The sequence below is a fragment of the Phaseolus vulgaris genome, chromosome 7 (genome assembly GCF_051622355.1).
Source record: "Phaseolus vulgaris cultivar YP4 chromosome 7, ASM5162235v1, whole genome shotgun sequence".
NCBI lineage: Eukaryota > Viridiplantae > Streptophyta > Magnoliopsida > Fabales > Fabaceae > Phaseolus > Phaseolus vulgaris.
The window spans coordinates 48,191,474-48,218,534 of record NC_143504.1 but is presented as its reverse complement, the minus strand read 5'-3'; the positions used below and the strand labels follow the sequence as shown (position 1 = coordinate 48,218,534).

General features: G+C 32.8%; 2 protein-coding genes across 11 annotated transcripts; both read right to left on the bottom strand.

Moving 5' to 3' along the window:
- Positions 1-2,172: 2,172 nt before the first annotated feature.
- Positions 2,173-8,995, bottom strand: PAC (pale cress protein (PAC)). 3 transcript variants are annotated; one of them, XM_068636565.2, is made up of 8 exons: positions 8,844-8,983; positions 8,617-8,754; positions 8,447-8,520; positions 7,364-7,558; positions 6,512-6,598; positions 5,337-5,387; positions 3,165-3,353; positions 2,173-2,695 (listed from the first exon to the last, which is right to left on the bottom strand). In XM_068636565.2, the coding sequence occupies exons 2-8, from the start codon at positions 8,723-8,725 to the stop codon at positions 2,462-2,464; spliced, it is 939 nt and encodes a 312-aa protein (XP_068492666.2). In that variant the 5' UTR covers positions 8,726-8,754; positions 8,844-8,983; the 3' UTR covers positions 2,173-2,461. The 3 variants fall into 3 exon arrangements, with proteins under 3 accessions (XP_068492666.2, XP_090161458.1, XP_068492665.2); XM_090305332.1 differs by having other exon boundaries at positions 8,841-8,966; XM_068636564.2 differs by having other exon boundaries at positions 8,617-8,995.
- A 1,239-nt stretch (positions 8,996-10,234) lies between these two features.
- On the bottom strand, positions 10,235-15,592 carry LOC137829686 (BTB/POZ and MATH domain-containing protein 2). 8 transcript variants are annotated; one of them, XM_090304686.1, is made up of 6 exons: positions 14,727-15,474; positions 14,516-14,601; positions 14,162-14,382; positions 13,641-13,989; positions 11,680-11,956; positions 10,235-10,703 (listed from the first exon to the last, which is right to left on the bottom strand). In XM_090304686.1, the coding sequence occupies exons 3-6, from the start codon at positions 14,260-14,262 to the stop codon at positions 10,699-10,701; spliced, it is 732 nt and encodes a 243-aa protein (XP_090160812.1). In that variant the 5' UTR covers positions 14,263-14,382; positions 14,516-14,601; positions 14,727-15,474; the 3' UTR covers positions 10,235-10,698. The 8 variants fall into 8 exon arrangements, with proteins under 8 accessions (XP_090160812.1, XP_090160813.1, XP_068492661.2 ...); XM_090304687.1 differs by having other exon boundaries at positions 10,235-10,670; positions 14,260-14,382; positions 14,727-15,444; XM_068636560.2 differs by having other exon boundaries at positions 10,235-10,670; positions 14,727-15,442.
- Between the last annotated feature and the right edge of the window lie 11,469 nt (positions 15,593-27,061).

Below are 27,061 nucleotides of genomic sequence, written 5' to 3'. Positions count from 1 at the left end.
GTTCAATTCATTCAAAAACCTAGTCATGGTTGTTTCGTTTTCTTCATTCATTCCAACTCTAATCATGGTCACCTCCATCTCTTTAAAGTACTCTTCCACACTTCTATTCTCTTGAGTCATTCTTTGATGTTTGAGTTGCAACTCCCTATGGTAGCTTGCTGGAATATATCTTTCTTTCATAATCTTTTTCATTTCAGTCCAAAAGTCCATCATGGGTTCCTTATATCTAATTCTCTCCCTTTGGTATTTATTCCACCAAATTAAGGCATAATATGAAAATTCAACTGTTGTCAACTTCATCTTTTGCTCCTCACTATACTCATTACAAGAAAATACATGTTCTATTTTAATCTCCCAGTTCAAGTAAGCTTCAGGATCACTCTTCCCTTTGAATGTGGGAATATTTAATCTTATCCCATCAAATTCCATTTCTCTTTGTTCTACTTCATTCTCTTTTCTCCTCCTATCTTCCTCTCTATTTTCATGATTTTCTTGTTGTGTCTGCTCCATTTAATCCAACCTCTCACGGAGTTCATCACTTTGTTGTTTCATTAGTCTCTCCAAATGTTGTTTCAAGGCTTGTATTTGTATTTGTATTTGTGAAAGTCCACTATTTGGCTTTTCCTGCCATGCTCAAGTAAACAAATTAAAAATAACAATAAGCTAGCCTTACACCACTTTCTCACGTGTTTATACTCAACACTTGTTTCACACAATAAGATTTTTTTAAAACCTTTTACCACTTGTTCTCTAACTTAAAGTTCTTACAAGAAGAATCAATCAATCAATAATCAAGAATCGCTTTTAATGGTAGCAATCACAAACTTAAAATAATTTTTTTAACATCGATGAAGAAAAAGTAGTGAAAAACAATTTCACTACCAACAAAACAAGCAAGACAATTACAATATATAGAGAAAAAAATATATGTAGACAAGACACTTAAAACTTAAAACTTTTAACAAACAAAAAATATAAACCGGATGATTGTTATTTTTTTTCTTTATTTTTTTTTGTTTCTTTTTTTTTCTGTTTTCCCTTCTTTTTTTGTTTTTCTCTTTTTTTATTTCTTTTTTTTTTTAAAATAAACAATGTCATGAATCCCATGAACAGTACGTGAACAATGATATGAACAATCACGTGAACAGTACCATAAACAGTGATTAGGGGACAAAAATCAGGATGCACAATTGTATTATCACTCAAATGATATGATTCTAAATAAACTAATAGTAGAATTAGGAATTTAAGGTTACGGAATTGAATCAATTAAAAATAATAACAATAAAAACTGGATCGAGGAAGACGTTACAAACAAAGTTTGATAAGTCTAAGGATGTAGGAAAGAAAACAAGCATAGATATATTCTCTATATTAAATTGTCAAAACATTCATCCTCATTCTGAATTTCAAAAGTGCATAAATACAAATTTAGTTATAGATCTTATCTTATTTATAAGTATATAAAATAAAAATAAATCCCTATACTTGTACTTATGATCATTTGTCCTTGTTAATATCAATAGTTTAAATAAAACAAATGTAACTACTTTGACAAGTTTGATAAAAGAAAGTCCGTTTCCAAGTTGTTGGACTTGGTCAAGTTTAATTGCTAAAATCAAGAAACAAAAGAACTTTTTATAATCTTTCAAACGATATGAAACAATATTATGCCTTGGTTTTTTCTTATTTGATATGGGAAGTGATTTCCTATTTAATAGGAAAAAATGGTTTTCTAGTTGATAAGCATGATTTTTCTATCATCAATAAAAAAAATCCTTGGGATAATCTTTTAAAACAGTACACAAAAACCAGTTTCTCTCTTTCCTTCACAAGCATAAAAAATTTAAAACTTATTTATGATATTTTAGTTCCACTTTTCAAAGAGTTGCTAACCCAAATTAATTTCGGTATAGATACACTTAAAATCTGCACAAAATTGAACACAAAATTAATTTTCAAGAAGTGATATCCAGGTACTAAATGCAAATGTTGTGAACATCCTATTTTTCCTTCACCCCTTCACTTCTTCACTTTGACGTAGAATAGAATTTACAAATATATAATGTAGCAATTCTGTCTCAGTATGACACTACTCATGTTTATCATCAAACCATATGTTTTACTACAACTAGAATGCCACAACAGAGGTGGTTTAATAAAACTCTAAGCTTATTTCAAAATTTAACTTCAAAGTCTTTGATTTAGAAGTACTAGATCAACAAACGTACATTAAGGTACATACGTACATATATTGCCTTGGCTACCTTTATTGTATGTCCTGGTTTTTCCTTTTTTGGTTGGTACTATATTCATACGTACATCAAAAGGTAAAAAAGAAAACCATGAAAGGAAGCTAAGTTGGGTTGCAAATTGCAGTGCACGCCAATTCCTATTCACAACTATGGACTGTCGGATGACTCTAGCAATATGAATCAAAATGCAAGCTAGGACAAAACAGTTACCATTTCAAACCAATGGCTAAATCTAGAAGAGCTTCAACTTGGCGTATTGTTTGTTGCTTCTCCTGTTGTTTCAGTCTATTTGCAACAGATTCAAGATCAAACCCTGATTCATTTTGTACTTTATTCTGTTCAGAACGAACCTCTCGCAGCAATTCATCCACCTCCCTTACGAAGTCCACCCTCAAAAGGGTCTCATCAACTTCAAGGGATGGTCGTAATGGCCCGTGATGCTAATTCCACACAATTTAAAACAGAAAATTGTCAGGAGATTCAAAAAGGTGATTTTCAACTTATTTTTAGACATAATCTGGACTTTCTCATTTCTAGTTTTAACCAAACTTTTGCATAAACAAATAAACTGGAATCAATCAAACAATTATCAATGTTTAAACAAATAAGCTTGAATTTAACCAATATATTTCAATTTTTATTTGTGTTAATAATTTATCAATCAAATAAACTACCTAATTTAATATGGTGAAGTGGACTAACATTCCGTTATTTAATTACAGAGTCAATAAAGCACTGAGTGGTATTGACCCTTCCAACTTCATCTTACAACCCACTTAATAATATAGTTATATTGGAATTGCTGCTTCAGTTATTTTCACGAGAGGGAATGGAAAACCTCAAATTAAAGGAGCAACAAGGTATCACTTGACTAAGGTCTAAGGCATGTAATCTAAAGGTGCATCTCACCTTATCTATGTCGAATGACTCGAATCCTGGTGGAACAAGAATACTAAATGGATCCTCCTGAGGAAATGCATCAATCATTATCTTTTTACATTTCTTTAGCCACACTTCAAAATCATAGCCGTCATACATAACCAAAAGATCATTGAGCAATCTCATCGCGGGGGTAGCCTCTCGTTTCAAGATCTCAGTCTACAATTAAGAACAAAAAAATAAAAGAGTAAATACACTGAAAAGAGTAATAAGGTAAAGTTAAAACAGTGCTGACCACTAAAATTGTTCTAAAGAAAATGCCAGGACAGTATCAAACACTTTCTTTTTGGTTGAAAATTATTAAAAATCAGAAATTTCGTGTGTTCTACATCTTGCTTAGTTAACTTCTAATAATTTTATAGTTTTCTATTTAACATTTTAGAAAGAACGTGTTCCCAATGCTCCTCTTGTTTTAAATAGAAGAGAATATAACAGTTTACTTGAATCTAATACAGGAAGGAAAAAGGTCTAAAATATCAATGGTATTTTTAAAAAAAGGAATACAAAACCATAATTATATATACTTTAGCACTAAATTCAGCAAAGATTCAAATGCATAGATGGAAAAACTGTGGATGGGAAGGTAGACCCTCCTACTAAAGGTAGTCAGCTATGTTCCATAACAGAAATTAGTTGTCAGCAAAAGTGGCGAATATTCTGCCCCAATAACATAATTAGGAGTGTCAAATAGGATTCAAACCGTGAGCCAACCTAGCTCACCACAGGTTTGACCTGGATTAGGTTGAAAAAATAACTTTTTAAATATAGACCAAAATGAACGCAGCTCACTTAACCCATGACTTAAAAGAGTTCAAGTCAGGTTGGAGGTGGGTTGACCAGAAACTTGTTTCTATATGAATTATGAATCTGCTCGCTCAACTCAACAACACTTTTGAACTCAAATAAATACGAGGGTCTCAACTCAACAACATTTTTAAACTCAAAGAAATACGAGGGTCGAGCCAACCCATGACAAATTACTCTTGATTGTACAACAATGAATAGGTTAGTCAAGCCAACCCATTGTGATTCTACTGCAATAAATATATAAAATAAACTGGGGAACAAAGCATACTTAGGTGAGCCAACCCACCTAACCCACTAAACTGTTGTGGTCGAGCTAGGTTGCAAAAAGTTTGGTTCATTATATGACTTGTTTTTAACTGAACGTGTGGTGAGTCAACCTGTGTGAGTCAGGTTGACTCACTTTGACACCCCTAAACATAATTGTAATTCAACAAAAAAATGTTGAAGTATAAAGCACTAATATAACATTAAATTCAACAATGATTGTTCAAGAATGAATTACCGATACTTTAATTTGCCTCACATATCAGTATTCAATAAATATCTAATATATACGCTTGAGTATTTCACCCATATGTATTTGTGAAGTATCTCAGACTTTAAAACAAGTACTGAAACAAATGAGAATAGAAGTATGTAAAGTATAAAAAAGAAGCACTGTTCCTTGATCCAAAAGTGGAAATTTGTCTTCTTTATGGATGATTTGAGGAATGGGATGAGGTTTATATTGTTCTTATTTGTAGACAATAGAAAGCTATGTATGATAACAGTGATTTACAATTTTTATTTTATTTTAAGTAAGCTTACTAAGTATGTTCTTAATTTGGATTTGCAAAATTACAACTGTATATTTATTATGTTTTATGAATTTCGATACATATCTAGACATGAATCTTACAAGTATAGTATCCCATATTCCTTTTGAAAAATTGTATCATTGTATTGGATATGTATTGTGTCGGATACTCAGATCATATTTCTGCATCATAGACAACTGCATTAGTTATTAAAACTAAAATACCTTACATCCCAGGTCTGAGAAAAGCTAGGAAAACTTTCTAAGTGGTGGTGCACGTGACAGTAGAATGACCGTAGCAAAATAATTAAAGAAAGGATATTTTGGGCAAATCATCCAATTCTAACATCTATCATGACCACAGGGAAATGAAACCACCAAAGTACCGGGGGGCCTTTTCAGTAAAGTAAGCTTTTGCCCTTACTGTGAATTAACTATTATTATTTATTAATTGAGCTCTCCAAAACTGAAATGATTCACACAAGAGCTGGTACTCCTAACTAAAAAGGAGCTATATAAGGGCAGTTGTTAATTGTTACCTCAACCCTTCTGTATAACAGATCCAGACTTCTAATGGCATCCTTTTCTTCCTGCAAAGAAGAATAAAATAATGTATAATAAAACCAGTTCATGATAGCCAGAGGATGAAAAAAAGTATACCACATACTTGCAGAAGTAGACACTACTAAATCGAACATTCACTCATGATAATCTCTTTCAAATTATCATGACAATATCCAACACAGAACTAAATCTAAGATTTACTTACAATAATCTCCTTCAAATTATCATATGATAATATCCAATACACAACAATACATCTTAAAGCTGCTGTAAAACAATAATATACAGCTTAAATCTTTGCTTAATATGTATAATTTATTAGGCTTAATAATGTCTTAAACACAATATAGGTAAGGAATCTGCCAAATGATAAAGGCTGCGATCAGTTTACAGCTAAAATGAAATAGCAAATTTAAAGTTGGAGAAATCCTCTGGGCAAAAACACCAATTAGATTATATTTATCCACTCTTTCACCGACCAAATTCAAGGATTACATGACACACTTAACCATTTTATTCCTTCTTCTTTTCTGACAGTTAGCTACTAAATTGGTCAGTTACATTTATAAAGCAATATTGAAATTTGGTAAGAAAATTTGTCAAGTTTCATTCCAAAAAATTGTGGCATGATATAAGTTCCCTATTCAAGAACAATGCAGTGGCCATCAGTTGCTGGCCAGCTGCAACCTCCTGTATTACAAACTTCCAGTTTTCAAAAGAATACCTCACTCTTTGCATTTAATCAACTTTCTTTTGTGATGTGGGAGAAGTAAATATTATTCAATCTTAATTAAAAAGAATTAGTAATTTTTAGTTATAACTTTAATTCTAACAAAATTTGATAGTATTTACAAAATGTTAGTGTATTATGTATAAATATGGTGCCCCTGAACTTTAGCCTGTAATAAAATATAATTGTGGTTCTAATTCTCAAAGCACCAATTTATTGATCATAAGCTCTCACAAAATTTGATAATTTGAGACTTAAAATCTTCCTCAATGCAAATGATTACCTAAATAACTCTGATGAAAAAAAATTATAATTTAATTGTTAGGTCATTGAATGCCTACTTCTTTTTCTTCACAAAATGAAATTCTTTGCACAAGTTAATTGGCCTAGAATATTTAAGATGCTACAATAGTAACTTACATCACGCCGAGCAAGATCAAGCCGATTCCATATGACCATTAAAACAAGTTCCGTAAGCTCTCCTTTCTCAGCAGCTTCCACAATTCTCTATCAGAAAAAGGACAGTCAGATCTCTGAATACACACACATACATGAGAAAAAATGTACAAACCAATCAATGGAAGAAATTAAAAGGCCCATGCCATCTAGTGTTAAATTATCTTCTTTATATAATATTACTATTTTCTTATTTATATGCATAAATGATGCGCAGACTATCAATAGATAAAAAATGCAGACACACTATACACAGAATATTATTGACCGAGAGGGAATTATGCAAAAACACACTTAAAAAGGCTATCGTGATGAATTTCATTACATTCCTTTCTTTTTCATCTTGCTTGTTCTTAGAGTTTTAATTTTTCAGTGTGAACTATATCACGGTTTCCTTCATTTAAAAATGAAGATTTTCTATTTTTAATACGGGTCAGATTTCCCAGCCCAGATGTCAAATTTATAAAGTTAAGAACAACCTGTGTTCTTCAATTTCAAGTTTACAATGTCACTTCTCCCTTAAATGTCATATTATAGTTAGTTAGTGTCAATCAAGTACGTTGATTGCAGTGCAATTGGTTTCTTGATGCTTACCAGAAGAGAAAGAAGATCCTTAGACCAAGTAAAAAGCTAGCTTGGTTACCCAACATTTTATCAAGATGAGCCCTAAACATCCATCCATTGGGCAACATGCAAAACCATTTTTATGAGGAATGGAGATGTAATTGTGACTTGGTAGTTGAAAATACACATTAACTCATGAGGGAATATTTTTATCTGCACGCCATTCAGTATATTACTGCACCAAGAAGTTACCTCTTCAACTTCTTCAGGAACCTGGAGAAAGCTTGAAACTAGTTTCCTTGCTTTAATGAGTTCTTCTTCTGGGTATTCCTTCAACCGTAAGCCAATTTCACGATACTCTCCCATCTTTCTTTCTTCTTCCTCTTCTTCCTGTCTGCGTTTCCGTTGCAACTCCTTGGTCTTCTTTCGCTGCTGGGCTTGCCATTCCTATCCTAGAGAAGGTTAATGAAACTGCCCAAATAAAAACATTCCAAGTCCAGCTATAACATACATACAATGATAGACACACATGCATTCCACGGCTCAACCCTTTTTATAGTCCATATTCATCAGCCAAGACATGAACGCGTCCACCCATCATTTTAATATGATAGTTAATCAAACAGAACACAAACATGAAATCAGAATTGCATCAGGCATTAAAGATGTGATGATATGTTTGAAACGCAACCTAATAATTGACAGACAAAACAAAGCAGCAGCATTTTCTATTTTTCCTAAAAGATATACTCAATCAGGGCCATGCAAGCAAAATAGAACGAGAAATAGAAACAATTTCAATATAAAAAACGAAGGTTAAATTATTTGTTTGATTCTTCTATTCATTTAATTGGTTCAATTTAAATGAAAGTTCAATTTAATCCAATAGTTTTAAATTGATGTAATGCTGTCCTTTACGTCTAATCACGAGAATCAACACCATTTTCTATATGTGACACACAAAATTTACTAGTAGTGGCCACATAAGACAGACTAGTAATGTAAACAGCGCTGAAAGAATGGACAACGCAGCATCCATTTCGAAAATTAAGCTACCAAATTTAATAATAAGGAAACAAATTAGTAATTTAGGGTCTAGAGTAAACTTTCCTTTCCGATAAAAAATTTTAAAAGAGAAAAATAAAATTAATTTTTCACAAGCTTATGCAAAATTAAAAATATGATTTTTAAGAAGCTAATAAAAAAAAGGTTATGAAAGAGCTGATTTGAAATTTCGTTTTGTCTCAGTTGGAAATGTTTAAGGAGAATTAGTCCAAACATACTCTTAACCAGAAATGAATAGTATTAAAATTACAAGGTGTTTAGAATGCATACATCGTCATAGTACTCCTTCGGCATCCCTTCTAGAAGCTCTTCCCCCTTTACCCCTTTGCCACATCTCCTTAAAACTGGAGAGAAGCCAGAAACACAAGAAATAAAATAATCAATTTTGAGAGCTAAGAAGGGAGTGGTAGGATGCAAAATAGGTGGTGACAGTGACTAACCTGCGCCGGATGTGCATTTGTATAAAGAAGAAAAGGTGGGAAGTGTGGTTACAGCAGGAAATGAACAATAATAAAGCGAAAGTGGCGATGTTAGAGAGAGAAGGTTCATCCCAACGAGAGAGAAGAGGAATTCTTTCTCTGATGAAACGAAAGAGAAGAATGAGTAATTAAACTAAGCTAAACTGAGGTGTTATATTAGGGCTCAATTAGTAGCAGTTACGAACTACCAGCAAGACAATGAGGGATTCAGAAGAGAGGGGGAAGTGAAGAAGATGACCCAAAGTTTCGCTATTGCTATCTGTCGAATGCAGGGTTTTGGGCGAGAGGGTTTTGGAAAGCACCTTTACCCAATATTATCTCTATTCACAATTTATAACATAATGTCCAAATGTCAAAATATCAAAATAGAAATTCAACCATCATTTAGATTACTTCTTAATTTCAATTTCAATTTTCGAAAAAAATAATAATTATGAAAGCCAAATCAAGATTGGCAAAATTAACAAATTGTGTAATTTTAAAAGAGTGAATACAAATTTAGTTTTTGAAGTTACATTATTATGATAAAATTGTAGATCTATCCGTGCAAGAACCAAAACGTTAAGTATGTAAATCAAATTTAATATCATTTTAACCTCCACAAATGACTGACTAATTTGTAAGTGTTTCTCGGTACTAAGATTAAAACTGAAAGTTTTTCAGACAAAATAAAAAAATGGTGTCACGAAAAAATACTAAATTTTTAACTTTCGTCTTAATTAACATGTACCAATTAACAAATAATCAATCATTATTGTAATTAATAATAAAAAATTGCTTATGTAAATTTACTGGAAAATAGTTTTAGGTAAAAAAAAGTATAGCATCGCTCAATTATAATAAAAGAAAACAAGTTTTACGTAAAAAAAAACGTGTAAAAACTTAATTGGCAGAGTTTACTTCTATGGAACTCGGACACCTCTTTTATGAAGTTTCACACTATGAAACTCGGACACTCCTCTTAAATGAGGTGTCGAATACTCGTTTGAACCCCGACACTCGTATGACACTTGTAGAACAAGCATCCGTGAAGTATCCAATTCAAAAAGTATTTGTTGGAGTTCTGACTATTCTAATAAACTTCTAACACAATTTAAAAAGAAAAAATTCATTAATTGTATAAATTTTTATTATGATTATAAAAATAAAAAACAAATCATTTTGAAATCATCATAAGCTCCAAAAAATAATCAAGAACATACTTTGTACATAAATCTTTATTGTTAATTTATATAATTCATAATTATATAATATATAGATCCGTTACCGTATCCTACATTTTATATATTATACGTATCTTCGTGTCCGTGATAACTTTGTGTCCGTGTAGTAGGTTTTCCCTTTAAATTGATCAAATTAATCATAGAAATTGGTCAGTTTGTCACTGGTATATCATTAATTTTATCAAACTAGAATTCTCATTAAACGCGTTCTCTTCATATTTATCATAAATTTATCATATTTATCCATTTCCACATAATATTCATATCCAAGCAAATACCTCCGTTCAGTTCTCACAGGAATACGTGGGATGCCAAAACACAATCTAAGTAAAGAAAGCAAGAGAGAAAAAAAGACATGACAATGATCAATAATTTCTTTTAAGACAGGTTTTACGAGCAGTGTTATCACAGAACCCTACGCGTGACAGACCTGCAACAGCACCAAAACAAACTACATTTACATCTTCTAGAAACGAAGAGTAAGCTATGAAAATTAAAAATAGTCACTAATCCTATAAGTGCTTATAATCTCCCTCCATCTGTGGCTCTCACTGGAATTTTTAAATGCGAGGGGTTGAGAGTTATACAGAATATTTGTCAGTGTTCGTACCCACTATAGCCTTTGCTTCACCCTCCTTCCATTTATGTCGCTGCCATCAAGTATTGCTTCATTCCTATGCTTGCACAAGTAGTCTGAATGCTTGGTAAATCTAGCCACATACTCTAAAAGCTCGGTCAAAACAGATGGGCAACTTTCTTTCAAGTACTCAAAACCATCGGTTTGCATCACAGCTGAAGAAACAAAAGGGAAGAGAATACTTCAGCCTGTAGATACATAATTATAGTTCTGGATGAAGAATAAGAAGATACAAACAAATTTTGATATCGCTGCTGTCAAAGATCCACTCTAAATTTTTCACAACAAAAGATTTGGGTACAAGCCATCTTCTCATCTTATAAACCACCAATCATGATAGGTTAAGAATTAAGACCGTATATAAAGAATTCTTGAGATCACTAAAATTAAATTGGCTGACTATTTTTTAAAAGAAATCATTAAAAGCAACAACAAATGAAATCCTTCACAGCCTAGGATATTTTTCTTTTAACATTCAAACTGGAAGGTACGAGTGATAAACCTAAACCAAACTATTTTCAACACCAAACGGATTAAAAAACAAGAACCAATCCAACAATTTTTTTCTTTTTTTATACTTGGGTCATTTACAGGTTCCTATTGTTAATCATACCTTTACTCATATATAGTTATACTGATTTTAGAATTATGTAGTAATATATTGAACTTTTAATAATATTAGTATGTGATTCCACGTATTGGATACTTTGGTTATGTTAAAGTATGAGTTTAGGACATCAAAAGTACATGTTATGCATGTTCTGTAATGCACTTTTTAATAAAAAAGTTTACAGTGTAGTTATTATTATGTGTAGTTTTTTATGACGTTATTGCTTTTGTTTATTTAAATGTCACTTTCAAGGACTAATAGTGACTCCATTGAATGTTAGTTTGTATGCTAAGCAATATTGAAAGTCATAATTTTAAATAAATAATTAAACCAAACTGAACACAAAAGACTCATCTGGTTTGATTCATACTAGACATGACATTCAAACCATACAGGGAACGCACCTAAAGGTCAGCAACAAATTTAACTTTCAATGATAGTTAGATGCTCTTTAAGAGACCTTCAATCTCCCACAATTAACCCCTAAATTTGCACCCTTTTTAGCTGTGTGTGTGTTCAAGAAAAAAAAACAAGTTCAAAGAACAAAAATATACCTCTGAGATTTTCAGGCTGTGCAATGAATTTAAGACAGACTGCTTTCAGTTGGAAACAATGGTGCTGCTCTGCCAAGGCCAGAGTCGTAGCAACAGTGTTTATTGCAACATCTTCACAGAGACTTGTTTCACACATCAGCCTAACTCTCTCTAAGCCATACCGATCAGCAGCTGCTAGCAGATGCTGAGCCATCAAGGTAGTGGCCCCTTTTGAGCTCAACCCAGTAAGCTCTAGCATGTCAGGTAGTGAGTCCCAATATATAACATGAAGCAATGCCTACAAAATATTGAAATATGGTATATGGTAAAGCAGAAATGTTGCAGTTCTTTTGTGATAGAATAATATTGAGCTTCATAAGTCAAGGCAAACAACAACACAATCTCATCACACACAAAGTTCTGCTTGTAATAATAGCATGTAAATATGAAGCCAATAGGACTTTAAGAATCCAAATACAAAACTATACAAAAGGCACGAGTGTGTGTGTGTGTACATATAAATGAACAGTTACTGCTATTCGGACATATTTGAATATGCATTAATAAATAGCATAACTAGGACAGTTCTTCTTAAGGTAATAAATATAAGAAAGTAGAAAAAATAGAAAAGATTTAATTACACATTTGGTTTCTATAATTGCACAATTTAAACGTTATAGTCACTAACTATACCTAGAAGCTAGACATTGTAGTCCTTACATTGCTCTTTAATTCCGTTTTCCTCTGTAGTTTTTAGTATGTCTTAACTCTGTCAGGCAAAATCGCCAGAAAATAGAACTAGCACTGTAAAAGCAACACAAATCTTCTGATGGTTGTTAAACTGTCCCAAAAATGCCCAAGTGACAGATTTTGGTGGTTTAACAACGGCCAAACTGAGTTTAGACACATTAATAGGAACCAAGACGAAATAAAAGTGCTTGTGTAGGGACTAAAACCTTTAGTTTCTAGATATATGGACTAAAATGTAAAAATTGTACACAAGTGTATACAAACCAAATGAGGAATTAAACCAATAAAAAAAGTAAACAACGTACAGCAATCACCCACTATTGTTATTTCTTATCAATTTTCTATGCACAATTAGGAAAAGAAATGAATCATATCATATCAACGTTTCTAAACCTCAAGATCAAAATCAAGTAGACAAGATCTAGGCATCTAAAAAAATGGAAATGTTTATAGATTTTGCAAGAATAAGTTCCCAATTCAAAGCATAAATTATAGAAAGCATTTAACTAAACCAAACAACAGCCATGTGAATCTATCATTCTAAGTGCAAAAAAACACATTATAAAGAGGAACCAAACACTAAGGAACCACATGGCAGTGATCAATACACAAAGAAACCAGAACCAGCTGGAACAACTTGCCAAAGAGGAACCAAACACTAAGGAACCAGAACCAGAAAAGAACTCACAACAGAGTCAATTTATAAAGAACTAGTCTATTTTTTTAAAAAAAAAATTACGGGTTCTTTCAAAAAAGGTTATAGGATTTCAGTCAAAACTCAGAACTGAATCAAATTAAAAAGAACTAGTATATGTTCAGCTATTCCCGAATGAGAGGACCACATAGAATTTTTAAACATGTGTTCTTTTGATCTTGTTTATAATAATAACAAAAATTACAAAACTGTTACAGTGAAATGTGCTTATTTCTCGTTAAAGAAATATACAACATAAGTTATGTGGATCATAACAATCATTTGAACCTTTTTTTGCGGACACATTTCAATATAAAAGACCAACTAATGCAAGAAATGTACCATTGAGTATTAAGTCAGTTGCAATAATATGCATAACAAAGGTAATGAGGGGAAAAGCAAGGAAATAACTTAAAAAATCATGAAGTACATTGTATATACCAGGCCATAGACAGAAAGAATAACCAAAACATACTTTCCAACCACATCACAGGCATAAATCAAAGAAAGAAAGCACATAAAAAACATTCATTCCAACCTTGAAAACTGGAGCCTCCATGTCTTCAACTTTTATACAACGAGTATTGTGATCTTTCATAGGACCAAAAAGTTGGGCCCTGAAAACTGGTGAGCGAGCAGCTAGTACCAATTTATGGGCAGCAAAAATTTCTCCATTCACTTCAAAACTTACATCACTGTCTTTCCCACTTTCTAATAGCTTCCCAAATTGTTGACCAATGTTAGAAGGCATAATTGGAATTTTATATATTTTAGGGCCCTCTGTGTGTGATTTCACAACACCAACACTACAATTAACACTAAGGCAATCGTCTTTAAGATAATCTGATGTCTCTAGTGCTGTTCTCTTAAAAAACCGCTTGTAACCCCTGAAACACCCAATTTCAAACAATTAGCATCTTGACCAAACTATTCAGCTTTCTTGTCACAAAAAGTTATCAATGAGTATTTGACCAAAGCAAAACCATACATTAACATCTTCTATATATTAAAAAATACATTTAGAGGTGGAGGGAGCACAGTTAAATTCACTTTACTTACACATACTCCCGAAGCGAATAAAACGAGTGAAAAGAGCTAATTTGGATTTTTGACCATCTAATCTTACACAAATGATCGAGATTAGTTTCGAGTTTTACCATCCATGTATGGTTGTGTGGTCAAGATTAGCTCTTATCACCTTTCATGCTCTGATTCGAAGGTATGATCACATTGTGTTGTTTAAGTAAAGAGTCATAAACAAATCCCCACCCACATGCAATCTGAAGAATTAATAACTAAGCTTCAGTTTAGCAAGACAGAAAATTATGAAAAGATACTTCTTGAACAACATGAACCCTCCCCCTGCCGAAATAACAAAACCCAAACCGTTTGACTTCAAAAAAACAAAATTACCATTCATTCCTTCAATCCCTCCTCCAACAACATTTAAACCCGCAACATATTCCTTCAACGTTTAAGCAAATCCCACCAGCCACTCTCTAATTTCCCTCATACAAACACAATACCCAGCAACATATTACAACCAGAACCAATCCAAGTAAATAAAAAAAATTGAATTATGGACAATAAAAAATAATACAAGTCGCATATCCAACGTGCTCACCACATGCTACCACGGTATTTTAACGTGTAGGGTCCACTCTCGAGGGTCCTCTCGAAATGGCTATGCACCTTATGCCTCTCCTTCCCACTCTGATCCAAAAGGGTTAACTCAAAAAGCGCCCTAACATCTGCCCCTTCGCTAGCAAGCGCGATGAAGAGAGAAACGTACGTAGCATTGTCCTCCATGCTCTTCCCATCAGGGTAAAAATAGATCGCCCAATCGTACCCTCCCACCGAAAATATATCCGACGGTATGCACTTCCCAATCCCAATCCCCTTCGACAGAGCATACCCCGTGATCTTGAACCGGTGCGATCCCCTCACCGTGTCAGTCACCGACGTCGACGACGTTGTCGCCGGCGGTGCTGACGATGGTGACGCCGATGAACAATTGAAGGACGGCCTTGCGGTTTCTCTCAGAATCTTACCCATGCGCAAGCCAGGACAGCGGCAATGCCTCGGAATTTTGCGTAATTGAATTTTCTTCTTCAGAATCCAAACCCGATCGGGGACGGAAAAAGAATTAACGGGATCTGCGATCTGGGCGCGGAATCCCAAGAATGGGGAGAAGCTTTGAAAAAAATTCAGGGAGGAAATCTAGGGTTTCGTGGGAGGGTCTAATTTTCTAGGGTTTGGATTCTGAGTGCGATGGAAGAGGAAATTATAATGGTTGGTAATGAAGAAGATGACTTTAAATGGCTTTGTGATTAATGTCCCACGATTGAATTCTGAATGAAGTAGTAATGAATAGTGCGGTATGACAAGCTTGCGCGTGGTTTTCAACAATGCCTTAGCCGACTCGCTTTCCTTCTGAGACACGTGTGCATTACAACGGTACGCAAAATCTCGGAAACTTACGGCACCAACAGCACCGTGAGTGACACAGTAAATTTTAGTCACATTTGGCGGCGCCTCAATTTCCTCTTCGCTGTTAAAACAATAAATAAAAGAAGCACCAGCACTTTAGCTTTGAGTTTTTTTTTATTTAACACTTTAGAAGATAAATAGGGTAAACGAAATTAATATTTGGTTTGGATTTGGAGGTGGTGAGGGGAGGAGAAGAAAATAAGGTTGTCTATCAAGGTAATGTAAAGGATTTTATTTTTTTAATCAATAAAAAGATTAAATTATAATTTTTATTTGTTTAAAAATAATAAAATAATATATAATTTAATTATTTATATATTTATATATTTTAGTTGTTTGTTATTAAAACATTAATTTTTTTATTGACTTTGAAAAAACATATGATCACTTTTATTCATGGAACATAATTGATTCACATCCACCTACCAAATTCATAATCAATTATTCATGGAGTATACTCAGTTAACATATGGAAACATATCAATGTATACATTATCGATTATCACACACAATATTTATGTATAATCGATCACTCCTCCTCCATAATTAATTATGCTTACTGACCCACACCACCTCGACGATGACTAAAGTCACAAATCCAAGTACCACGAAACCATTTTCAACCACTTACACACATCACTATCTTTCTTCAACAAAGACCTCATACAAATAACTGACACACGGATACCCCATATAACAAAGAAGATTGTATCACCAACAAAAATAAGAATGAGAACTCAATACACTCCGACGATTATTTAATTTAGTTTTTAAACTTCATATACCCCATCTACCTATGGTCAAGGAATCACGAATTATTTCGTTTACTTCATAAATCATAAATCATATTGTACATGCATCCAACCGTGAAAAGCAAGTTGTCATGCATAGATAAAATAAGATTAATTTTGTATTTTTATATGCAAATACGTAATTTTTCTCTTGTTTCTCACCATGTGAATAAGACTATGATATTTCACAAACCACGTTTTTTTCGTCACATTTTCATTTGTAAATAGGTTGAAGAAAACACAATTAAGATATGATAATGCTTTAATCTGATGGAAAATTCAACACAGTAAAATGATAACTCAACCAGAGCAATAAGCAGCGAATAATAATTTCCCTAACTAGCAAGAATTTCTGAGGAGCAATAACAAATAATGGCAGCAACAAAAAACACACTAAAGGAAGACATAGAAATTTTAACATGGAAAACTTTCTCAATGTGAGAAGTAAAAACCACGGACACAAGCCATTCAATCAAACTCCATTGTGATCAAAATTAATATTACAAGAGAGTCTCGAATCACAACACAAATTGTGCTCAATAATCAGTCAAGTAGCAAGACAACAAAGATGAAATAGTGAATAATAAACTAGAAAATTCACAAAAACCGTAGCTACTGTACACAGCCTATAGGTAACTGTTCTGGTGACTTTTCAACAATCCAAATGGTCAAATTGAAGCACCACGGGTTATGAACCTACAAACAAAATCTCAGCTCAATCCAATGTGAACGAAGCAACAACAACGATCGAAAAAATTCTGTCCTAAAAAACGTTGCTACAGTGTGAGACAAATTTCTCACTGCTCAAACAACTTATCAAAGATCCAAACGGTCAGATTGAAGTACCACAATTTATGAATATGCTGACAAAATCTCAGCTCGATCCAACGGTGGACGAAGCGTCGGCAGCAGCCTAAAGTTGTTGGATGGAACTTCCTCTCGTCATTCTTTTCTCCTTTTCTTTTTCTTTCTCTCAGCTAACTGCTCTCTCTACTCAAGACAAAAAAAAACTAAAGGTGATTAATATTGGGTTGAGCCTCCACATAGGAAGTGATCCCAACCCAACAAATCTTCCCCTCACAACTATGTGGAGATGATCGACAAACCGAAAATCTGACAACAAGTTTCAAACTTTCTTATCAGTAGTGTCTTGGTCATCCTATCAGCACAATTATCATATGTATGAACTTTTACCAACTCCAGTAACCTAGCCTCCAAAGCATCACATATTCAATGATACGTCACATCAATATGCTTGGACCTAGAATGGAAAGTTGAATTCTTACCAAGATGAATTGCACTTTGACTATCACAAAATAACAAGTACTTGTCTTGAACAAAACTAAGCTCTTGCAAGAGTTTCTTCACCCATAGCAACTCCTTGCATGCTTCTATAATGGCAATGAACTATACCTCAATAATGGATAACGCAACACACTTTTGTAATCTAGATTGTCATGCCACAACTGCCCCTGCAAATTTAATCACGTAGCCTGAGGTAGACCTTTTAGAATCTATGTCTACACCCATATCAAAATTAGTATAACCCGACAAGGGTAGGCATATCACCTCCAAAACAAAGCTTCAAACAAGTAGTACCACGAAGATACCTTAATATCCATTTCACAACATTCCAATGCTCTCTAACTATTCCAATGCTCTCTACCTGGATTAGACAAAAATCTACTAACTGTACCAACATGTGTAATATTTGGTCTTGTACACACCATTGCATACATCAAACTACCCACAACAGATGCATAAGGAACCCATTGCATATATGATTTTTCAATTTCATTATAAGGACTCTGTTTTGCACTCAATTTAAAATGAGTAGTAAGAGGAGTGCTTACCGCCTTAGCATATTCCATCTGGAACCTCTGTAGCACTCTTTTAACATAATGCTCCTATGACAACCAAAGCTTTTTCTCTTGCTTATTACGCATGATTCTTAGACCAAGAATTTGTTTAGCATCTCTCATGTCTTTCATAGCAAATGACTCACTCAATTGCTTCTTCAACCTGTTGATCATGGAAATATATTTTCCAACAATAAGCATCTCGTCAACATACAACAACAAGATAATAAAATCATTATTAGCAAACTTTTTAACAAAGACACAATGACCAAAAATAGTCTTCTTGTAGCGTGGCTCACACAAAACAGACTCAAACTTCTTGTACCATTGACGCAAAGCCTGTTTCAAGCCATATAGACTTTTTCTCAGCCTACACGCATGATATTCCTTGCCTTCAACAAGAAAAGCATTAGGTTGCTTCATGTAAATCTCTTCCTCCAAATCACCATGAAGGAAAGCAGTTTTAACATCCACTTGCTCTACCTCTAAATCAAGAGTAGCAGCCCAACTCAACATAATTCTAATGGATGACATCTTCACCACATGGGAAAAAATCTCATTGAAATCAATGCATTTTCTTTGTCTAAAACCTTTCACCACCAATCTGGCTTTATACCTTAGAGATGTAGAATTTCCTTCTTGCTTTACCCTGTAAATCCACATGTTTTTCAAAGCCTTCTTGCCTTTTGGCAATTTCACCAAGTCAAAAGTGTGATTATCATGCAAAGACTTCATTTCATCTTGCATTTCATCCAACCACTTTTTCTTTTCTTCACTCGGCCTCAAGATAACACTCAGGTTCTCCTTTGTTTGTGAAGGTAACATAGTCATCAGAAGGATACTTGGTAGATGGTTCCATCTACCTATTAGACCTCTGAATTTGAACTTGAGGTGGTTCAGGAGCATCACCAAGATCCTCATCTTGTGACATTTCATGTTCCTTTTCAACGTCATCAATAAGAACATCAAAATCATCTCCAAGTTGTTGATCATCAACATCATCATGTTGCTCATCATTCTGGAGATTATTCTCAATAGTATCCATATCATGTAGAGGCATTCAAACTAGATCAACATAAGACAATCTATTATCTATCTCAGATGTCGTCTTCTCTATCTTATCAATATCTTCAATGGTTTGATCTTCCATGGACTTCACATGACGACTTTTAATTGCCTTCTTCTCAGCAGGATCAAAGACCTTGTAGCCAAATTCATCCTGACCATAACCAATAAAGATGCATTGCCTTGTCTTCGCATCTAACTTGGATCTCTCATCCTTTGGGACATGCACATATGCTTTACAATCGAAGACTCGCAAATGATCATATCTGACATTCTTGCCAAACCAAATTTTGTCTAGCACCTCACCATTCAAAGCAAGTGCATGACTCAAATTAATAACATGCACCGCAGTGTACAATGCCTCACCCCAAAAATGCTTAGGCAACTTTACTTTAGAAAGCATACACTTAACTCTTTCGATCAATGTCTTGTTCGTCCTTTCTGCTAAACCATTAAGTTGAGGAGTTTTAGGAGGAGTCTTTTCATGTTTAATATTGTGTTGCTTGCAATAAACATCGAGCAGTCCACAATACTCACCACCATTGTTAGTACGAATGCATTTCAGCTTCTTGCCTGACTGTCTCTCAACCAAAACATCAGAATGCACCAATTCAAGCAACTCTGACTTCTTTGAGGGAGGATGCTTCTTGAAGGATACTCTGGTTTGCTTACCAGCCATGCAATGAGAACAGTTCTCCAACTCTGCACTCTTCAATCCTGGAAGTACATCCTTTTTAGTTAAACAATTCAACCCCTTCTCACTGATATGACTAAGCCTTAGGTGCCATAAAGAATTATCCATATCCATGGCGTTCACACTGTCTTTAGCAACCAATGTTTTTGTCCAATACAATTTACTAGTTTTCTTCCCTTTGGCCACAATTAGATTACCTCTGGAGAATTTCCACTTTCCTGAACCAAAGTGATTTTCATAACCACTATCATCAAACATTTGCACAAAGATCAAACTAAAGTGGATATTTGGAGCATGTTTGACTCCTCTAAGCAACAACTGCATTACCATATTGGTCTGCAAGCAAACATCACCAATACCAACTACCTTAGACACACCATCATTACCCATCTTCAACACTCCAAAATCACCAAAAGTGTAAGATGTGAAAAACTTATTCCTTGGTGTAAAATGCAGTGTAACACCATTATAAATTATCCACATGCTCTCATTTGATACAAGATTAATTGAATTATGGTCATGGAGAATAATAAGATCATCATTACAGGTAGCGGTAGTGACACGATCATCATTGTCATGATGTTTCTCCTTCTGCTTCCCTTTCTTATCCTTGTTCTCCATTTTCCATAGAAAATAGTTTCTCTGAATGTGCCCTGTTTTGTGACAATAATGACACTCCACATTTTCCTATTTAGACTTTGACTTACTTCTATTCTTTTGTCTACACCCTTTCAATTCCTTTCTCTGACTTCTCCCCCTATTTTCAGTGACAAGTACCTAGGAATGAGATCAAGTATCATGGGTCTTCCTTCTCATCCCCTCGTTAAGACGATTTCCAAGGAGACAACACCATCAAGGGATGAGTTTGTAATTGAAACCCGAAATGTTTCCCAACAATCTGGTAGAGTATTCAGTAGTCATAATCTCAACACTTCATCATCAAACTTGATGCCCATTTCTGACAATTGATCTCGGAGCCCCTAAAAATCATTTAAGTGATATGAAATAGAAGTCCTCTCCTTGTACCTCAAATTCATCAAAGAATTCAACAAATATAATTTATTGTTTCCTGTACTAGAAGCATACAAAGTCTCAATCTTCTTCCACAAGGATTTTGCATCTTCCTCATTAGCAATGTGATTATAAACAATGTCTTCAACATACTAACGAATAAAACCACAAACCTGCTGATACTCAAACTTCCATTCCTCATCAGTCTTGTCTTTTGGCTTTTCAATAGCAAACACATGAAGATGCAATTTCTTCACAAATAACATATTCTTCATTTTTCCCTTCCACAAGTGATAGTTAGTGTCGTTCAAACAAACCATCTTATTTTTATTTGTCTCCATCATTCAAGCAGTCAAATAGCTCCAACCAAGGAGCTCTGATACCACTCTGATGTGTAAAATAATAACTCAACCAGAGCAATAAGCAGCGAATAATAATTTCCCCAACTTGCAAGAATTTGTGAGGAGAAATAACAAATAATGACAACAACAAAAAACACACTGAAAGAAGACACATAAATTTTAGCGTGAAAAACCTTCTCAATGTGAAAAGTAAAAACCACAGACACAAACCAGTTAATCAAGCTCCACTATGATCAAAATTAATATTACAAAAGAGTCTCAAATCACAACACAAATTGTGCTTAACAATCAATCAAATAACAAGATAACAGAGATGAAATAGAGAACAAGAAAACAGAAAATTCACAAAAACCGCAACTACTGTACGCGGCTTATAGGTCACTTTTTAGGTGACTTTTCAACAATCCAAACAATCAAATTAATGCAGCACGAGTTATGAACATCCTAACACAATCTCAACGGTGGACGAAGCAGCAGCGGCAATCGAAAATTTTTCGTCCTTAAAAACATTATTGTAGTGTGAGATGAATTTCTCACTGCTCAAACAACTTCTCAAAGATCCGAACGGTCAGATTGAAGTACCACAATTTATGAACCTGCTAATAAAATCTTAGCTCAATCCAATAGTGGACGAAGTGTCGGCAACAACGTGAAATTGTTGGACGGAACTTCCTCTCTTCACTCTTTTCTCCTTTTCTTTTTCTCTCTCTCAGTTAACTGCTCTCTCTGCTTAAGAAAAAAAAAACTAAAGGTGATTAATATTGGGTTGAGCCTCCACATAGGAAGTGAGCCCAACTCAACATAATCCTCTACACTTAAATATAACTAAAAAATTAATTAAAAAGTCAAGTTAATATAATTTTATTTTATTAATGTCAATTAAACATATATTTATTTAAATATCTATTATCTTATCTTAGTATTAAATTATCTCTATTATAAGAGTAATTATAAATGATTTTATTTTTTTAATTATGTCACACTATTTTTAATTTTTAATTTTTATTTTAATATAAAATTCAAATATTTAATTTATTTATTTATGTTTGTGATATAATTATTTTTAATTCAAAATTTTAAATTTTGTATCATTTAGCATACTTTTTATAAAGCAAGTTATGCCAATCAATTTTTTTTGTCACCTAAAGTTTTAGCTTAATTTTCTTAATTTATTTTATATAAACTAAATATCAGTTAACTTGTTTAGTCTCCTTTAAAGCTAACCTAGTCTTTTGGAAGCCTAGACTGTGATTGTCTTTTCATGTTTTTTTGTTTGAATGATTAAACAACGTTCATCTAAAATTTGTGTGACTGTTTTTATATTTTTTACCAGTTATTTAGCTTATTAAAAAAACAGTAAAATAATACTTATTTACCAAATAAATATAAATTCAAAAGCAACTTCATAAGGTAATAGAATAATTGCTTAGAAGATTAATTATCTTTGCATGTTTGTCTAATAATAAATTGCGATATAATTAATTTTGAAAACTTTTTATAAATATGTCTCACTATATCTAGGTTATGATGATTTAGTTTGTAAAACAATTACACTAACTCTTTTATCGGATGTATTTTATTAAGACTCATCTTATTAGTATGTAGTCTCTGCATCATTTATCTGTTATAATTTTTCATTTATTCTAATTATTGATGAGACTTGTAATTCTTGCAATAGACTATATCTAATGCAAGTTTGACCACAATTAGTTTAAACTTTTGACACATTTTCATTAAAAAAAATCCAGCAGGTTTCATGCGATGAAACATAAAGTGACGAGGTTCATCCTATCTTATAACAAATATAACCAAACAAACATATTTGAAAGACTTATTTCATTTTGTGTCTTTCCAATCTACACATCAAACATAAATTTCACAACTTCTCAACTGATAGATCATAGTTCTTATGTTGACCAACATCTCCAAATGCATATAATTATGTTTTAGAAAATACTCTCACAATAATTATCTTTCTTGGATTAGTACAAATGATAATAACATTTAATGTAAAAGAAATAAGGAGGAAAAAACACATACATAATAATTTATGCTGGTTCATCTATCACACAGACTACATCCATTTATTGGCCAACAAAGTCAAGTTCAATTAGGTAGATTAATGTTGTGAAGTACATCAGAGTATTCATTGGTCTTGCAAACACTCGTGACTAACCCCTTAAATATTATTTTCTCAAACCACTTTATTATAAAATAGAACAAAGATGAACAAAAGAGAAAAAGGAAGGCAAATGATATGAGAATGAATATCTCTTTTTATTCTGCTATTGAAATCAAAACAAATTGTCTGAATATATACAAATAATACACTCATTATAAGTCTAGCTAACGAGAGAGAATGAAAAACAAAAAAGTCAATCAATAAATAATAGAATCAGAAAAGACAAAATAAAAGTTATACAACTCTATAAAGGGAAACAACTAAGAATTAGAAAATACACAATTAATATTAGCATCTTCCTGTAACTCTTGTATCCATGTCCTAAGCAAATAGATGAGACTTTTCTTTAATTTTTCCCTAACAACGAACCTATTTCTATATGTTCATACGCTCGTGAAAAACTGGATTTGCTGCAATGTATCTTGGTGAGTCATTGTCACAGTATAAAAGAGATGGTTGCTCAAATGGAACTTTGAAATCTTGAAAAAGATAAGTTAGTCATTGAATTTTACATGTAACAGTCGCCATTGCTCTATATTCAGTTTCACGAGAACTCTTTGATATTGTCCGTTGCTTTTTTGATTTATAGGATACGAGAGAATTCCAAAGATACACACTAAAACTAGTCACTAATTGTCTTGAATTATTGTAGGTGCCCCAATCACTGTCACAAAAGGCTTTTAGATGAACAAAAGTGTTGGAAGGGAAAAATAAACCAAGACTTGGAGCTCCTTTAATATACCTGAGAATTCTAATTGTTGTAGTATAGTGAGCAATTGTAGACTTAGTAAGAAACTGAGAAAGTTGTTGCACAAAAAATGTTATATATGGTCGGGTATCAGTGAGATACATAAGTCTTCCAATTAATCTTCTACAGGCTTGAATATCTGTGAAAGGAACGAACACTTCCAGTAGAAGAGATTTTTTCATGATTATCAATAAGATTGAGTGCAGGTTTGCAGGCTAAAAGACCTACATCTGTTAACAATCCCAATACATATTTGATTTGATTCACCATTATTCCTTTCTTACTTCTTGCTACTTCTAGACCAAGAAAATATCTTAAATTACCAAGATCTTTAATCTTGAATGTCTGATTCAAGGCTTGTTTAATTTGAGCAATCTCTTCTTTATCACTTTCTGCCAATATTTATATCATCCACATACACCAATAATGTTGTAAAAAATCCTTCAAAAGAATTAATGAACATGGAATGATCATTCATAGATTGAGTATCCCGAAGAAAGCAAAAATGATGACAGTTTGGAAAACAACTATCTGTTAGCTTGCTCAAGGCCATATAAAGCCTTTTTTTAATTTACAAACTTGTCATTGTTGAATAGAAGTCAATCCAGGAGGAGCAACCATGTATGCATCTTCTTTCAATTGTCTATGTAAAAAGGCATTGTTTATGTCTAATTATTTCAATTCCCAATTATAGATAGAAGCTATAGAAAGAAGCAACCTTATGGTGGTCATCTTTTCTACTGGAGAGAAAATATCAAGGTAGTCAATGCCTTTTGTTTGTGTGTATCTCTTTGCCACTAGTCTTACTTTATACCTTTCAGCTGTCCCATCAGCCTTTAATCTTTTTTAATACCCATTTGCAACCTATGGCAACTTTGTCCTTAGGCAAAAGAGCAGTCTCCCAAGTTTGATTTTACTCTAAAGCAAATATCTCACATTGTATAACTTTTCTCCAACAATCATGTTTCACATCTTCAGAATAAGTGTTTGGCTCAACATGTAGAGAAAAAGATATAACAAAAATTGTGTAAGAAGGTGAGAAATTGTTATAAGAAAAAACAAAATTCAAAGGATATTTAACTCTTGAAGATGTATTGGAAACATTAAGATTAAAATGATATTCCTTTAGATACTCAAGTGATTTTTTTATTCTTTGTACTCATATGGACAGATTGATCTGATTCAGAATTTTGTTCTATGTCATGATCTTCATTGAGGTTTTGATCTATACAGGAACAAACTTCTTTTGGAATCTCAACGTTTAATTCCCAATTATCATCATTACTATTACTTTTCAACATTATCATAGGGTGCAAGAACGACTTGTGGTGGCTGACTCAAAACAGGTTGATCTTCAGTAAAAAAAAACTTTGATCGTGAATGTTAGGACTGTTAATTTCATTGTTAGTATCTTGAACCCTTTGATATGGAAAAACATGTTCATAAAAGACAACATCCTCAGACATAAAAATTTCTCTTAATTGAATATTCACTAAAATATATTTTTTTGTCCTCCTTTTAAAACCAATAAAAACATATTTTGATGTCCTTGGATCAAACTTTCTTCTATTTGTTGACAAAGTTATAGCATAAATAAAGATTCATCCACCTTTAATCCATTAAAATATGTTCCGATTTTGTAGAGCATTTCATGAGAAGAAAAATAGTTTAAAATAGGTGTGGGAAACATGTTTATAATATGCGCAATATGTATCGCATAATATGACTAATAAATTTTGGGTAAGTGAGATTATATCATGAGAGTTTTTGCTACATTTAATAAATGACCATGTTTCCTTTCAACTATACTATTTTGTTATGGACTATTGACACATGATGTTTTATGTACTATTCCTTTATTGACAAAGAAATTACTCATGAAAAATTCAGTCTCATTATCACTTCTTATTATTTTTATTGTTGTCTCAAATGTGTTTGAACAAAAACAACAAAATTTTCCAAAATCTTTACAACTTTAAATTTTTGTTTTAAAAGAAAAAATTTATGGGTACCTTTTATAGTCATCAACTATGGTCAAGAAATATTTATGACCATGAATTGATGGTATTGAGTATGGTCCCCAAATATCTACATGAATCAAATCAAAACATTTTTTGACTTTATGTACTAATAGGAAATGAAAGTCTTTTTTTTGCTTTGCAAAATGACAAACATCACAAACAAAAGATTTGTTATATTTAATAAAATGAAATTTATTTTTGAAAACATCAATACATTTATTTTAAATATGACCTAATCGAAAATGTCAAAGTGTTTATGGATCATTGACATTAATAGTATTGATGGCGTGTGTAGATTTGATGTGTTTGATTTGAAATTTATGATATGATGAGATTCTGAGTATATAAAGTCTATCTTGCATCTTAGCAGAACCAATCATCTTCAAGGAGTTTTTGTCCTGAATGTGACAGTCATTAGAGTCAAAGGTAAGAACACAAGATAATTTATCAATCAATTTTGCCACTGAAAGAAGATTAAAATGAAGCAAGGAATATACAAAACATTGTTTATAACATGATTTTCATTGAGAACACTTCCAGAATAATTAACAATGACTTGATTTCCATTTGTTAATTTGACATAAATAGGATTAATTTGATGATATGAAGTGAAATAAGAAACGAATGAACAAATGTGATCAATAACATCACTATTAATAATCCAAGAACTGGAGGAAGAAATAAAGTTATTATCAGTTTGTGTTGTCATGTTGGTAGTAATTATTGCTGATAAAAA